General features: G+C 42.6%; 3 protein-coding genes across 14 annotated transcripts in view; 2 read left to right on the top strand and 1 right to left on the bottom strand.

The window, feature by feature from the left end:
* adarb1a (adenosine deaminase RNA specific B1a) overlaps nucleotides 1-782 on the top strand; it is an 18,513-nt gene extending 17,731 nt beyond the window's left edge. For 2 of the 3 annotated variants that reach the window (XM_083549687.1, XM_083549688.1), the window contains one exon: nucleotides 1-782. This exon is cut by the window's left edge and continues 307 nt beyond it. The gene's annotated coding sequence lies outside the window, so the exon portion shown is untranslated. The other variant, XR_014534887.1, reaches the window with a different exon arrangement.
* The window catches only part of mmadhca (metabolism of cobalamin associated Da), a 57,550-nt gene extending 43,853 nt beyond the window's left edge, over nucleotides 1-13,697 (top strand). The window contains exons 1-9 of one of the 9 annotated variants that reach the window (XM_083549694.1): nucleotides 2,104-2,203; nucleotides 3,014-3,053; nucleotides 4,391-4,517; nucleotides 4,678-4,904; nucleotides 5,096-5,204; nucleotides 5,499-5,611; nucleotides 10,821-10,907; nucleotides 11,138-11,388; nucleotides 12,843-13,697. In XM_083549694.1, the coding sequence (XP_083405820.1) occupies nucleotides 3,045-3,053; nucleotides 4,391-4,517; nucleotides 4,678-4,904; nucleotides 5,096-5,204; nucleotides 5,499-5,611; nucleotides 10,821-10,907; nucleotides 11,138-11,377 (912 nt within the window). In that variant the 5' untranslated portion in view covers nucleotides 2,104-2,203; nucleotides 3,014-3,044 and the 3' untranslated portion in view covers nucleotides 11,378-11,388; nucleotides 12,843-13,697. Of the gene's footprint in view, nucleotides 1-828; nucleotides 967-2,103; nucleotides 2,368-2,990; nucleotides 3,054-4,390; nucleotides 4,518-4,677; nucleotides 4,905-5,095; nucleotides 5,205-5,498; nucleotides 5,612-10,820; nucleotides 10,908-11,137; nucleotides 11,766-12,842 lie in introns of those variants that run through there. The other 8 variants (XM_083549699.1, XM_083549697.1, XM_083549692.1 and 5 more) reach the window with 8 other exon arrangements.
* cep70 (centrosomal protein 70) overlaps nucleotides 11,658-15,000 on the bottom strand; it is an 8,987-nt gene continuing 5,644 nt past the window's right edge. For both annotated transcript variants that reach the window (XM_083549690.1, XM_083549689.1), the window contains exons 8-17: nucleotides 14,815-14,903; nucleotides 14,602-14,679; nucleotides 14,356-14,443; nucleotides 13,720-13,818; nucleotides 13,426-13,569; nucleotides 13,190-13,342; nucleotides 12,893-13,061; nucleotides 12,506-12,614; nucleotides 12,199-12,278; nucleotides 11,658-11,891 (exon numbers count right to left, since the gene is read on the bottom strand). In XM_083549690.1, coding sequence (XP_083405816.1) covers nucleotides 11,830-11,891; nucleotides 12,199-12,278; nucleotides 12,506-12,614; nucleotides 12,893-13,061; nucleotides 13,190-13,342; nucleotides 13,426-13,569; nucleotides 13,720-13,818; nucleotides 14,356-14,443; nucleotides 14,602-14,679; nucleotides 14,815-14,903 — 1,071 coding nt within the window. In that variant the 3' untranslated portion in view covers nucleotides 11,658-11,829. The remainder of the gene's footprint in view (nucleotides 11,892-12,198; nucleotides 12,279-12,505; nucleotides 12,615-12,892; nucleotides 13,062-13,189; nucleotides 13,343-13,425; nucleotides 13,570-13,719; nucleotides 13,819-14,355; nucleotides 14,444-14,601; nucleotides 14,680-14,814; nucleotides 14,904-15,000) is intronic.

The raw sequence follows: 15,000 nt of genomic DNA, 5'->3' as shown, positions 1-15,000 counted from the left end.
ACCTCATTATTCTGTTTGTGTTCTGCGCTGCGTCGTGGCCTGGATACTTTTGTGTAACAGAAATGTTATATCTCCTGTTATTATGTTATTTAAGTGTTATTTTAAACGTGTAACGGTGTTGAAGTATGTGCTTGTGCTTTAACACCAGGAGTCTCGGATTCGCTGCCTGCGTTTTTATTCTTTCGCTTGTTGCATTTTACGATTTTATAATTTATTTTGATCATGGATAATCACAATTATTTGCAATTAATCAACGAGTTATAAAATAATAATAAATCCTCACTGATGAAGAACTTCGGCCCTGAAAACATTCCCACTTCATTCGGTTCATTAAATGGTGGATAAATGAGATATTATGTTTTTAATTTTTTTTTTATAATCTTTATTTATTTATTTTTTAACCATATTTGGTGTTTTTCTTTTATTGGACACATAAATTAGGACGTGTAAATGTAAGCGATCTGCCAAGGGTTGTTGTGTGTGTGATGAGTGATCATTGTTCATTCTGTGTGATTTGGATGGATCATTCTTTATATAAAGAGGTCATGCTTTACTGCGTCTGCAGTTTTATAGGGACAGTTTATTTATTAATTGGTTAATCAATGTGAATTTTACTTGCACTGTATTGTAATTGAACACCAAGGATCTCCAGAGGTACTTTACAGTAATCCTGATTCCCCCCCGCCTGATTGCTCTTCTTTACTGTATAAATATCTCTCAAGCTTTCAGGTAAAGATACAAAATTCAGACTTGAGATGTGAATAAAAACCTCCAATGACTCCGGTTTGTTTATCTATCTATATTTGTATTTGTTTAGTATGCTGTGCTCTGAACCCTCCAAGGTCCAGTCTAGCCAGTCTGGTTCTTCTTCATCTACACAAATGTGTCAAAAAAGACTGAAAAAAGGTTAGGACACCTCTGCACACATCAGCCAGAAGAAGCGTGTGGAACTAATCTCCTGATTTGGTAAGCAAAGCACATATGAGTATACAATATATTGCTGAACGTTTGTGAACAACTGACTCTAAGATTAGTATGTGCTCCTTTTTGAACATTCCACATTTTATCCCCATTTGCTGTTATAATAACCTTCACTCTTGTGCTTGTGGAGATTGTACTCATTCAGGCCAGTCAGGTACTGCAGGTCATGTAGGTGACATGAGGCCTGAGGTGGTTGAGGTCAAAGATCTATAGCTGGTGATCTTCCACTCCAACCCATGTAAAGTGTATCTTCACAGAAGGCAAATGAATAAATACTCCAGTTTGTTGTGTTACTGAGAAACTATCACACCTCTGTAACACTTTCATTTCTCATTCATTAGAGGGATTATTTAAAAATCGATTTTTAGTATAGAAAATAAGAGTGTACTTTAGCAGATTATTAGCACTTTATTACCTCCTGCTGAAGTTCTTACTGAAGACCAGGAAAGTGAATAAAGTCATTTAATTTCAACTTTAATCAAAATGAAATACATTTATAAAAAGCATTATAGTGTGTTAGTATATAATGTTTTTGTTTGTAATTTGTTGTATAATATATTTTAGTATTCCATGTTGTATTGTATTATTTCATATATATTTCAATTCATTTTTATTTCCATGGCTCTAATAACAAGTGTAACAATGGACAGTGTTTAAAATCCGCTGTACAGAGATAAAGAGGTTATGAACTCTGAATGTATACGTTCCTGCCTATAAGTCTGTACATAATGATGGAGTCAGTGGCAAGGAAAAACTCCCTGAGACTGCATGAGGAAGAAATTTGAGCAGGAGTTCATCCTCATCCTCCACAACAAATATCCTTCATTAAAGTTCTGTCATTGTTGAAGTGTCCTGTTCATGCAACCTGTCCTCCTGAACCATTAATATTAATTACAGTCCAAATCCGTGCTCAAAGTTCTTGTGTTCCTCAGTAACTTTCGTTATTAGAATTATTTTCTTTTATTACATGTTTTTTATTAAAGCTTAGGTTTGGTTTTTGTAATATTTACAACCTAACAATAGATTGTTGTTTGTAATAAATAATAATACAACAACATATATTTGTTATTCGTACGAACAGATTCGCAATAAATTGAGCTCGATTCGAACTCTTATTCTACCTTTTTCCGGTCACGTGTTCGGCTGGACGTGTGCGGGGGGAGGGAGGGGAGGGGAGGGGAGAGGAGCAGGGTACTAGCAGCTCGCTTTCCGAGAACATTGTGTACGTTTTAATTTCTCTATTTATTTTAATAGTAATTTGAAGTACACGTTATTACACTTCGTACCTCACGCGACTGTTTAGTGCCTTTAATTCCTTTCAAAGTGTTTTATTTTACACGATCAAACGCGATCAAATACAACACCCGTGTTTATGTCGAGTTTCAGGTAGGGTTTATTATAAAGGGTTATTATGAGGGTTTATTATTTTGGAGTAAAATACAGAGGGAATATATCTGGGAATTATGAAAGTGTGAAACTGCTTTAATGGCCCATGTTTCACTTTGTTCTGCTTTGATAAGTCAGATGATGTAATATCCGAGCGGAGCATGTTTGCTAAGTGTGAAGTGTTTGTGTTTTAGGGGAAAAAATCAGTAGTAAATCAAAAACATTGTCATTTCATCCGGGGCGATGAAATGAAGTAGGTTTGAATGATGGTGGTGGAGAATCTCAGTGTTTAATTCAGAGGTTAATAGTTTTAATTACTACATTTCTAATAGCTGTTTTGGAATAAACACCAGGAGATGAAGGATCAGACTATATTAGAGTTGTGTAATATATTAGTGTAAATACAGTATTTATGTACTTTTTATATCATTTTAAATAATAAAGTAAAAAACAAGGCAAAGAGTTTCTCAACCTGTTCCCTGTTTTTGGATTTGAGCACAGAAATGATGTTTAAAAAGTTTAATGATAATATACAGATCACTTTTAAAGAGAGAAATCACTTTTACTCAGTGTTGAGTATTTTTCTGAAGCGGATGAACAGCATTAATAAATGTGTAATAAAGCGTGTTATTAATTGTGTTTGCAGGGTGTAACAGGAGCAGGACGCAGCCACCAGAATGACGAGTGTGAGTCTCATTTCCACTCCCACACTCGTATTCATAAAGATATACCCCATGTCCCTCCTCTGCACATGTCCAAACCATCTCAATCACACCTCCCTCACATTGTCTCTAAAATGTCCTACATGTGCTGTCCCTCTTATAAACTCGTTTCTAATCCTGTCCATCATCGTCACTCCCAACAAACATCTCAACATCTTCAGGTTTTTCTACCTCCAACCTGTCTTTTACTCAATGCCACTGTCTCTAAACCATACAACATCTTAGGTCTCACCATAGTTCTATCTCCAGATGTCACACCAAGTACCTTTCTAGCTGACTCCCTTATCACTTCTGCAATAGTTCTCCAATCAGCCAGCACCTCCTCACCACCACCACCACCACTGAGCCCCGGTCTGACCTCTTCCCTGAATCTCACACTACACTCTTCCTCCTTCAGTTTCCACCATCGTATTCTTCTCTCAGTCTTCACTCTCCTCCATTAAAGTCTGCCCCAATCACCAATCGATCTTTCCTAGGTTCACCTTCTACCACTTCATCTAACTTACTTCAGAATGTTTCCTTCTCCTCCATCTTACAACCCACTTGTGGAGCATAAACACTGATGACATTTATCATCACGCCTTCAACTTCCAGCTTCACGTTCATCACCCTATCAGAAACTCTCTTCACCTCCACTACACTCTTACTGTACTCTTCCTTCAGAATCACCCCTACACCATTTCTCTTTCCATCCACACCATGATAGAACAGTTTAAACACCTCCAATGTTCCTGCTCTTACTCCCTTTCTACTTGGTCTCCTGAACACACAGCATATCTACCTTTCTCCTCTCCATCATATCAGCTCCCTCTCTCCCTTTACCCGTCATAGTACCAACATTTAAAGTGTCAACCTGAACCTCCACTTCTCCTCCACTTCTCCTCCACTCTCCTCCACTCTCCTCCACTCTCCTCCACTTCTCCTTTCCCTGCTGTCTCTGTAGACGTCTTCCTCCTCTCCTTCTCCTCCTTCAGCCAGCTTCAACTTGTTTTCCACCAGTACCCTGTTGTTAATGATACCTGTGCTGGTCTTGTGCAACACTAATGACTGGGTTTTGTCAGTGTGATATGATGTTTTATCTCTATTAAAGAGATAAACACAAGCACGAGTGCTTCCTGTAGTGCGTCGTCTGCTTCCTGTAAGATCTGAATATGTATTTAATTTCTTCAGTGTACAGTCTCTTATCAATCAAAATCTACAGATCCCTGGAGGTCATTGTTCCCATCAGCATGCAGTTTTCTTTAAACATCTGTGTAGTTTGTGTGTGATTTGTTTCAGGAGTGTGTGTGTGTGTTATTCAGGTGCTGTGCAGACGAGCTGCCCGGTGGGCCAGAGCGACTCGGAACGTCAGGTCACTGAGATTGTTCTCCACCGCTGGATCTTCAGGATCAGATGAGCCTTATGTAGTGGTTTCATCTCGTCCTCCAGGTAAACCACACACACACACACACACACAAACACACACACACACACACACACACACACACACACACACACACACACATGACTACAGTTCAGAAGTAGAGTCCTGAAGTACATGAAACAGAGATAATATGGTGTGTGTGTGTGTGTGTGTGTTTGTAAACAGTAGGCCCCAGAACAGTGTGGCCTGATGAGACAATGGGTCCTTTCGGACCTCAGGATAAACGCTTTCAGTTACCAGGTAACGTGGGGTTTGACTGTCACCTAGGCGGGACGGGAGAGGAGGAACAGAGGACAGCACCGACCCAGCGCATGGTTCCTGACCTTCTCACAGCGCCATCCAGCAGCGAGAGACATGAGTTTATACTGGCACAGTTCATTACTGAATACCAGGTGCGCTGCTTTCAGTGTGTGTGTGTGTGTGTGTGTGTGTGTGTGTGTTTACTAAACCTGAACTATTCCTCTACTGAACCTGACTCGAGCCTGAACAGTACCTGAACTGAACCTTTCTTCTGGAAAATTATATCTACATATCGTGACCAGCGTGTGTGTGCGTGTGTGCGTGCGTGTGTGTGTGTTTACAGACTACAGAATCATCAGTATGGCCTCAGGGAGTTGTAAAAGCAGAGGAATATTTCACTCACTGTGATGTGGAGTGTTCTATTCATTCCTGTCCTGAACTGCTGAAACAGGGTGAGATGTGATTGGATTAGAGTGAAATATGTATGTGTAATCTGTTTATTATTATATATAATGTTTGTGATAAGTTAGATCCTGTTCTCACTTTATAGTCGTTCCCTCCTGTAGTGCTTTGGGGAAATGATCAGAAATTACTATCAATATTTAGTATGAAGTCCAGAGCGAGTTTAACAGATAAACGACTGAACAAATTTGTGACCTTTTTTTTTTTTTGTTTGACCCCCACCCCCAAACACACACACGCACACGCACACGCACATGCACATGCACATGCACATGCACACACAGAGTTAGAATCATTTTTTCCAGCTCTTCCTGTCAGTGGCATCACTGTGGTGACTGTAAAGCAGAGAAGGAATCCGACAGAGGCCGAACTGAACTCACAACAGCTGCTAGATAACGTGAGTCTCACACACCTCTGATTTATTCATGATTCATATAAATATAAACCATATTCATTTGTTATAAAAAACTGAATAAACCTGTTAATAAGTGATACAGGCAGTAATTTGTGTGGACTAAGCACCTGGGTGGAGCCACACATTCACAGACACACTGTTGGGTTTCAGTCACAGGAAAGCAGAGCCTCAACTTTATCCAGACGGATTCTGGGGGATTTGTAGCGACTCATGATGTGTAGGTTCTGAGCAGCTGCTTCACTGTTGGAGAAGTTTAGATAAAGGGTGACACTGCTACAGTGGGGTTGTACGTCACTTCTTTGACCAGTGGTTGTGATTCTTTTTGTGTAGCCTCATATCTACATGAGAGCTTTAAGAAAATATAAAAGCAAATTGTTTAAATAAAGAGACATCCCCCATATTCAGACTTGAACTCTGACTAAAACCATCAAAAAGATGTGCAGGATTTAACCAGTTCTGCCACCAGAGGCTTATAGCATGGACTCTTCTTTTGGGGCAGTTGTCTGTCTTATATCTCTACTAGCTTTAGGGGTTGGAGTCTACATGAGTTGAGTGATGTTGCCTCACAGTCTCTGGTGCCTGATGTCTCTGCTTTCATGTATCTAAACTTGGACTTGTTTTTGTTTAAATCAGTTGTGAGTATGGGGTCCAGTGGTTTAATTAGTTGGGATTTGCCTCTGGCTTGAGAAGTCGCTGGTACAAACCCCAGCCAGGTGTGCAGGAGATAAACGCAGCCGGTGGTTTGGAAGTTGGAGTGTTGTGAGGGTTGAAACAAGAGGGCAATGTTCTCATAGTTATACGTCATGTTACTGAGAGGAATCACAGCACACATCTTTTTATCTTTATTTATTTATTTATTTATTTATAAGACAAAAGGCCAGTAAGCACATTTCATGCTCCTCTCAGGACGGTGTAATGGTTCCCATCATGGTCTTTTGAGCTTGATGTCCCTGAAGTCTGAGCTTTAGTTTTTATTTGTTACCTGTCTTGTATTTTGAGACCAAATATATTACGCTTTAACTAAATTAACATTTGAGACATTTAGACAATGAAACAGCATTGTCCCAGTCCTCAAGTGGTGTAGTGGTTAACATCATGGTCTCTGCTGCATGAACTCCCTGGTTTAAGCCTCACCTTCAATTTAGTGTGGGTGTTCTTCTAGTTTAAGTTTGATCCTCAGCTTCAGCTTTTGTTTGTTGTAGTTTGTAGAGTAGAAAAGTGAAATGTGCATTAAAACAGCTTGTTAGTATGAGATCCTGTGGCTCAGTTGGATGAGCTTCGCCTCTGGGTTGAGAGGTTGCTGGTTCAAACCCCGGCCAGGACTCTGGGATATGAGACGGTTGCGTGAAAGGTTCAGGTCGAGAACTGTGAAGGTTCTGGAAAGAGTTGTGTGAAAGGTTCAGGATGTGAGAAGGAATCGGAGGGCGTAAGATGAAAAGGGGGGCAATATCCGGGCATCTGCCCCCCCGGCCCCTGAGGAGATGAAGGCAGGGGGTTATGCAGCAAAAAAACAGAAAAAAGTATCGACTTAGTTTTGCATCTATAGGGGAAAATTTCTGCCCAAAAACTATCACTTTACCTTTTTCTGGGCTTTTGAAGCACCATTTACCCCAATCTTCTCCTCACCACACTCATCGTTTCACCCACCACTCACCTGATCTGCTCTCACCACACAGACATTCTCACAACTCACCCAGTGTCAGGACACGCCGGATTCGAACCAGCAACCTCCGAGTCCAGAGGCAAAGGCTTTTACCACAAAGCCATCAAGTCCCACACACTCACCTGCTTTTTTTTTGGGGGTTTATCTTTCGTTTTATACCTGCAGAGAGAAATTAATGTTAAAGACACTAAGAGAATAAATACATCATCTGAAGCAGGACATGAACCTTCACCAGTGTCTACAGAGACCCACCAGCCTTAACCCACTGAGCCACCAGGAAGGACAGAATGCAGGTTTTTTTTTGGGGGGGTTTATTTTTTGTTTTCTACCAGCGGTGACCAATAGAAAGGAAAATACATGGCAGAAGTAAAGACATGACCTGAAGCAGGGTTCGAACCCTGCCTGAAGCCTACAGACCAACCCATGTCTTAACCCACTGAGCCACCAGGGAAGACAGAATATGAAGGTTTTTGGGGGGGTTTATCTTTCACTTTATTCCTCTTCCAGCAGAAAGAAAAGATTGTTAAAGACAGACACACACTTTAACAGACGTATGTACATTTCTGACAACACGTCCACTCTTCACTCAGAGATGGTCTTTCACCTTCTCATCATTTCCCACATATCTGTAATTATCTCCTGAAGAACCCCCAGGGGTTTGACCCTCTAACCTCTGAAACATAAACCCAAGTTTATCTAATTGAGCCACAGGATTTGATCCACAGCCACTGGTTCCAAGAGCTTCTCACGTCTATGTTCTTCCAGGACGTTCAGAAATTTTATTCTGTTCCTCAGAGCTCGAGATCATGTGATGGGCAAATTCCTGAGTGTGGCTTCAAACGCCAGAGTTCACACACCTTTAGATACACTGCTACACGTACACACACTTTACCCAGTACGACTCCTGTAACTCATGAGGTCCTGCAAAGACGCACTAATTACATCAAAACTTGCTGTTGATTTGCTCTGAGACAAAACACTTTAAACACTTCTAGCTTGAAGTGTTTAAATTAGAACATTAATTTATTTAGACAAAATAGCTAAATATTTGATTTGTTCAGCCTGTAAATAAATGTAGATTTGTATACACACACACACACACACACACACACACACACACACACACACAGAGAGATTGGTGTTTACCCTCATCGAGAAAGCAGGGCTTGTAGGAGGTGTAAAAGTGAGCTGTAGGGTGTGGCTCTGTCACTGTTTATAGTGGAGTCTTGAGGCCCAGTGATAAAACTCTCACCTCACGTCCCTGAACTCACTGATATAAACCGCCCCTGTGCCGACTAACCCCATAATCCACCCCGCCCTTTTGATTGACAGAAGCTACCACAAAGATTTGTGTATATTGTGGTTAACTTTGTGGTGCACGAAGTCCCTGGTTCAAGCCTCAACTTAAATTTTTGTTTGCGCTCATAGTTTATAGAACAAAACTGAAGAAAAGAAAAGAGCAGTAAGTAAATTTTGCTTTTGTTCCTAGATGGTGTGGTGTTTAACATCCCAGTCTCTGGTCCACGACGTCCCTGGTTCAATCATTGTTTGTAGCAGGTCATTGAATAGAAAAGTGAAATGTCCATTAAAATGGCTGGTTCCTGTGAGATCCTGTAGCTCAATCAGATAAGATCCTTGTCTCGTGTTTTGAGAGGTTGCAGGTTCAGACCTCAGCAGGTTCTACACCACATATATTATTCTTCAAAAATGTCTCAAATGCTCTTTAAGTTAAAGCCAAAAATCCAATAAGCAGCATCTGTCACAGTCCTCAAGTGGTGTAGTGGTTAACATCATGGTTTCTGCTGCATGAACTCCCTGGTTCAAGCCTCACTTTCAATTTAGTGTGGGTGTTCTTCTAGTTTAAGTTTGATCCTCAGCTTCAGCTTTTGTTTGTTGTAGTTTGTAGAGTAGAAAAGTGAAATGTGCATTAAAACAGCTTGTTAGTATGAGATCCTGTGGCTCAGTTGGATGAGCTTCGCCTCTGGGTTGAGAGGTTGCTGGTTCAAACCCCGGCCAGGACTCTGGGATATGAGACGGTTGCGTGAAAGGTTCCGGTCGAGAACTGTGAAGGTTCTGGAAAGAGTTGTGTGAAAGGTTCAGGATGTGAGAAGGTATCCGAGGGCGTAAGATGAGAAGGAATCGGAGGGCGTAAGCTGAGCAAGGGGGGCAATATCCGGGCATCTGCCCCCCCGGCCCCTGAGGAGATGAAGGCAGGGGGTTATGCAGCAAAAAAACAGAAAAAAGTATCGACTTAGTTTTGCATCTATAGGGGAAAATTTCTGCCCAAAAACTATCACTTTACCTTTTTCTGGGCTTTTGAAGCACCATTTACCCCAATCTTCTCCTCACCACACTCATCCTTTCACCCCCCACTCACCTGATCTGCTCTCACCACACAGACATTCTCACAGATCACCCAGTGTCAGGACACGCCGGATTCGAACCAGCAACCTCCGAGTCCAGAGGCAAAGGCTTTTACCACAAAGCCATCAAGTCCCACACACTCACCCTCTTTTTTTTGGGGGTTTATCTTTCCTGACCATGACTAACCCCATACACCACGTCTTAACCCACTGAGCCACCAGGGAGGACAGACCCTATTGGGTTCCAGAAGTGAGCAGGAGAAAGAAAGACACAGGGACAGAAGTAAAGTCATCCAGAAGTCATTGAAAAATCAGAGCTTTTTTTCAGGTGTTTTTTCATGTCTTTACACTCAACCCTGAACAGAGCAAGAGAACAGACTCTGACACTCAGTCCACTGAGACACCAGGTCACGTGTCATAAAGACAGATACATGTGCATCACCACACTCACCTACACACTGTAGAATTCATGCCAGAGCCTGAACATGGACTTGTGAAGCTCAGACCTCAAATCCCTGAGCTCACCGTTTAAAATCATACTGTTCATGCGCGTAGACGTCACTCTCTACCTGAAGTGGTGTCGTGGTTCAACCTCATGTTCTATGATGCGGTTAGAATTTAAGAACAGACACTTTGTGACCTCCTGTGGCTCATTTGGATGAGCTTTGGCTTGAGAGGTTGCTGGTTTGGACCTATCAGGTCTGCAGCAGATAAATGCAGTTGCGTGGGAGGTTCTGAGTGTTGTGGAGTGTGTGAAGCAAACAGCAGAGCAATATTCAAACAGACGCCAGCTTAGAACCTTGAATTAGGAACAAAGATGGTTATGGACCAGAGGGAAAGAATGATGAATGTTTTGCGAGAGAATAAATGCTGCAAAAAAAACCCTACACTTTTTGGCCCGTCTTTTATTTTCTTCTTTTCTCCACCACTAATGGAGAGGTTACTGATTAATTTTTTTCAGTTTGATGTAAAAGCAGAACAGCAGGTTGAAGTAACTGTTGATCAGTAGAAGGATCAGGTGTGAAATCAGTGGGGAAAATAACTTGGCATGTTGAATTGATCTGATCCCAGATTTTGGTTATGAATGAACATGTGTCTAAAACGTTCCTAAACTACAACATCTCTTACACTAAACACTAAATTAACGTTCCCTCTGTGTGTGTAGTTTATTAACGGTGCAAAAGAGATCTGTTTCCTGTTGTGGAGAGGAGGATACTGGGCTGACTTCATCGACCCCTCGTCTGGAAGAGCCGTGAGTACCTATGAAAAATGGAGGTTCAGGAACCTTTTCAGGAACATGGAGATACTCAGGCACATTTTCCCTACAGGGAAGATCCTGATTTATTTTATGGAGATGTCCTCCAATTCTCAAGCTTCTAAACGCAGGATTGTGGATTAATATAAAGAGAATTCATTTGTTTTGAAGTATCATTTTTAAAGACTTAAACTAAATTAGGCCAAAACCTCTTTTTGTCCCGTCAGTATTTCGGCCCACTGTCACATGATCAGGTTCTCGAGGCGGATCAGGGACGTCACTCAGGCTTCCACATCGAGGACGTCGCTTCCTGCAGACTCACCGTCCACATCCTGAGGGACACGCACACCTTCGCCGGGACGCTGATCACCAACGCGCCGTCCGGCAGCCTCATCATGCGCCGGCTCAGAGGACACGCACCCGACCGAGACGCCACACACGCACCCTCGCGGCGTGATGGACGCTAACGCTAACGCAGGTCTGCTGCTGCCTTATTACTGGAGTTTTAATTGGAACCTTTATTTATTTACATCCTGATATTTATGTGACACGTGGCAGCTCTGATTCAGGGGTCACGTCACTGAAGTGGGTGAACAGACAGCATTATTTATATGCTGGAACTGAGACTCTGATGTCAGCAGGGTGGGGGTGGGGGTGGGGGTGTAGCGAGACGCTGAGAGAATGCTGAATGAAATGAAACAAAATGCAGATTTGTTCCTGAGAGAAATCCGAAGGATAAATAAGGAATTGTTCTATAAAGGAGTTTAATTCACACTGAGGAACTGTACAGGTCACACTGGTGCTCCTACGATTTACTCGAGACACGTTCTTCAATAAAACACACCCAGACTCTCACATGCGTCTCAGCACCGGTCACGTCATCATCACGTGCACAGAGCAGAAACCAAACACGTGTTTCTCACTCAGTCATCGACTTCAGAGTCCTGACTCGGGGTAGAATATCATCCAAACTCTCAGCACCTGCAAACACACACACACACACACACACACACACCATGACCATCACACACCTGCTCCCATGGTTTATCTCACTAGGTTCTAGAGAAACATAATTCATCTACAATAAGAGCTCTGTCCTTGTGAGGACGGACCACACACACACACACACACACACACACACACACACACACACACACACACACACACACGATTAGCTGATAATATTACTATATAAATGTTCATAATAAATAAGACTTGCACATTAATATATAAAATTTGACAAAGAATGTAGAAGTGTGTGTGTGTGTGTGTGTGTGTGTGTACATACCCAGAGTGTTCAGCAGGTCGAGAACCAGTGAGTGAAATGCAGGAAAAAATTCCTCGTGTTCCTTCAGCTTCATTATAATGCTGAAAAGAGGAAGACAGTACGACACACACACACACACACACACACACACACACACAGACAGACAAGAGTTTATTTTAACAAAAATAAAATCCACACAAATTGAAAATAATTAAAACAGAGAGACACGTTTTATCGAACATTTGGAAAACAGAATGTAAAACACTTATAATACTACACTATTTGCGTGTGTGTGTGTGTGTGTGTGTGTGTGTGTGTGTGTGTGTACCTGTCTATGTCACTGGTTCCGAGCAACTCTTGTGGGTTTTGAAGGGAAAAATCTCCGGTCATTACTTTGGCCACTGTGTTCACCACGTCACCAGGGGGCGCTCTTTCATCTAGCACACACACGTTCATGAAAGTCAGACTTACATTACACAAGAAACTTCTACATTATTTTCTCCCAATCCCACAATGCACTGCAGCAGGTAAGTGTGTGAAACGTTTCTCTCATCCAGTTTATTTTATTTTATTAGATACAAATATTTTTCCATACAGGTTTTTAAACATCTGAGAATTTACACTTCTGATCTCTAACAGCACACGTTAAAGTACGTCGGCTGAAGGATTTACGGTTGCTATAGTAACAACAGATCTCAACATCTGCATCACATACCCATGTCCAGGATGTCTCGCAAGTTCCTCATGGCGTTGTTCATCTCGGCCAGACGTGTGTAGACCTCGTTCATTCTCGGGTAAACACCACGCAGACTCGGAACGTCGAAGAGTTTCTGGAAGTGAGACACCATCGCCTGCAGCGTGGGCTTCATTGGAGTGCGCAACACCTACACACACACACACACACACACACACACACAAACGTGTAAACGTAAAAACATGAGAGAAAAACAACTGCTTTTTGTAGATATTAAGAGTTAGAACAAAGTGTGGAAAAATAAAGCAATAAAAGCACCGTGTCGTCCGGAGCGGTCTCGTCCAGCAGCATGTCCACCATGAGCTTCACGTCCTCCACCTTCACGCACTCGGACTGAGGAAACCCGGCTCCGTCCTCCGGCTGCCACGGCAACAGCCTCTTCGTCAGCCTGCTAACGGAGCGCTGCAGATCCTGACGGAGCAGATGTTGGTGCTAAGCTTTAACGTGAGTGCGTCTCAGAGAAACGTCACACGCGTGGTGTGTGCGAGACTGACCGGCAGAGCTCTGAGCTGTCGGCTCCACGTCTCCAGTGTAGGAACGAGCCGCTCCAGCTCCGAGGCTGCGCCATCCCCGGGTCGCTGAGGCGACGACAGCGGGGCTCTCGGATTGGTCAGGACGTCTGTGATGTCACTGAGGATCTGCACCATGAAACATTACGATGATGTGAATGAGATTTTGTTCAGATCATATTTAATCCAAACCATCACACCGAGCAATAAACGTGACATGAATTATAATCCGTGCCACGTGTATGGGTGTTTTTCACGTGCGATGAAATCAATCGTGACCTTCTCGAGTCCGAGCGCCGACTCTGACTCTCTGCAGCGCGCCTTTACTGCAGCCACCACGTCGCCGACGTCCTGCACCTTCAGCTCCGAGCAGATCTCCTGTAACATCACGTCAAACAGGAGACACATTCAATCACTCACATGGTGCAGCTGAATTCTGGACCGTGATTGGTCGGAAGGTGCGGATTAATTTTACATGCGCTAGTTTAAATGCGTTAACGTTTCTATAGTAACAGTTTGCTCAGAGGATGCAACATTTTCTGTGATTTTAATACGATTTATGGAAGGAGTCTTCAGTGCAACACAGAAAACTAAGATCCTGCTGAGGGACTAAGAGTTTATAGCTGCTATAACAAAGGACAAAAGGAACCACCTTCAATCATGAACAAAAAAAAAGTACATAGAAATGGATAAAATGTGACTTTTATTTAAAAATAATTGTGTTTGTAGTTTGCTACAATATAAAAGGAATAAAACTCGCTACTCCCTGTGTGTGTGTGTCTACATCCGTGTGTGTGTATGTGTGCGTACACCCGTGTGTGTGTGTGTGTGTGTGTGTGTGTGTGTGTGCATACATCAAGATGTGTGTATGTGTGTACATCCATATGTGCTTGCGTGTGTGTGTAAAATGTTTACCGTGATGCATCTCTGGCTCTCAGTGAGGTATCGCTGTGTCTCAGTGATAGAACCCGTCGGATCTTCAGGTTTCTTCGTCTGAACTGACCTTCAAACACAAGTACAATAAACCCACAGTGTACAAAACCAGTGGTTCTGTAAAGAGAGACCACAATGTGTGTTGCGTAGACACACCCCGAGTGTGTTGGGTAGAGACACCCCGAGTGTGTTGGGTAGAGACACCCCGAGTGTGTTGTGTGTAGATACCTGACATTATTCTGCTGCATGAGATTCTCCATCCTTCTCAACTGCTGTTTACACCACTTCAGCTCCTTCACATTCGGCCTAACAGACACACACACAACATTTTTCAAATGTGCTCGACATCACTTCCTGTTTGTAATTTGAGCTTTCTGATTGGATGGTGAGGAACGCTGTAACACCTCAGTGAGATTCAGGAGAAAAACAGAAATGTAGAACCTGGAGTCCAGATCCTGTCTGAGACGCTGAACCTTTGACCTCAGATCTTCACGCTGCGCTTTAGTCTTCTTCAACTGCTCCTGATATGACTGAGAGAACACACACACACACACCATTAAAACCTTGTAGGAGAGATAGTCTGACTGACAAAGAGGCAGATAGAGAGAGAGAGGGGGGGGGGGGAGT

Source organism: Silurus aristotelis (assembly GCF_946808225.1).
Source record: "Silurus aristotelis genome assembly, chromosome: 9".
NCBI lineage: Eukaryota > Metazoa > Chordata > Actinopteri > Siluriformes > Siluridae > Silurus > Silurus aristotelis.
The sequence above is the reverse complement of the archived record's forward strand: the minus strand, read 5'-3'. Positions and strand labels throughout refer to the sequence as shown.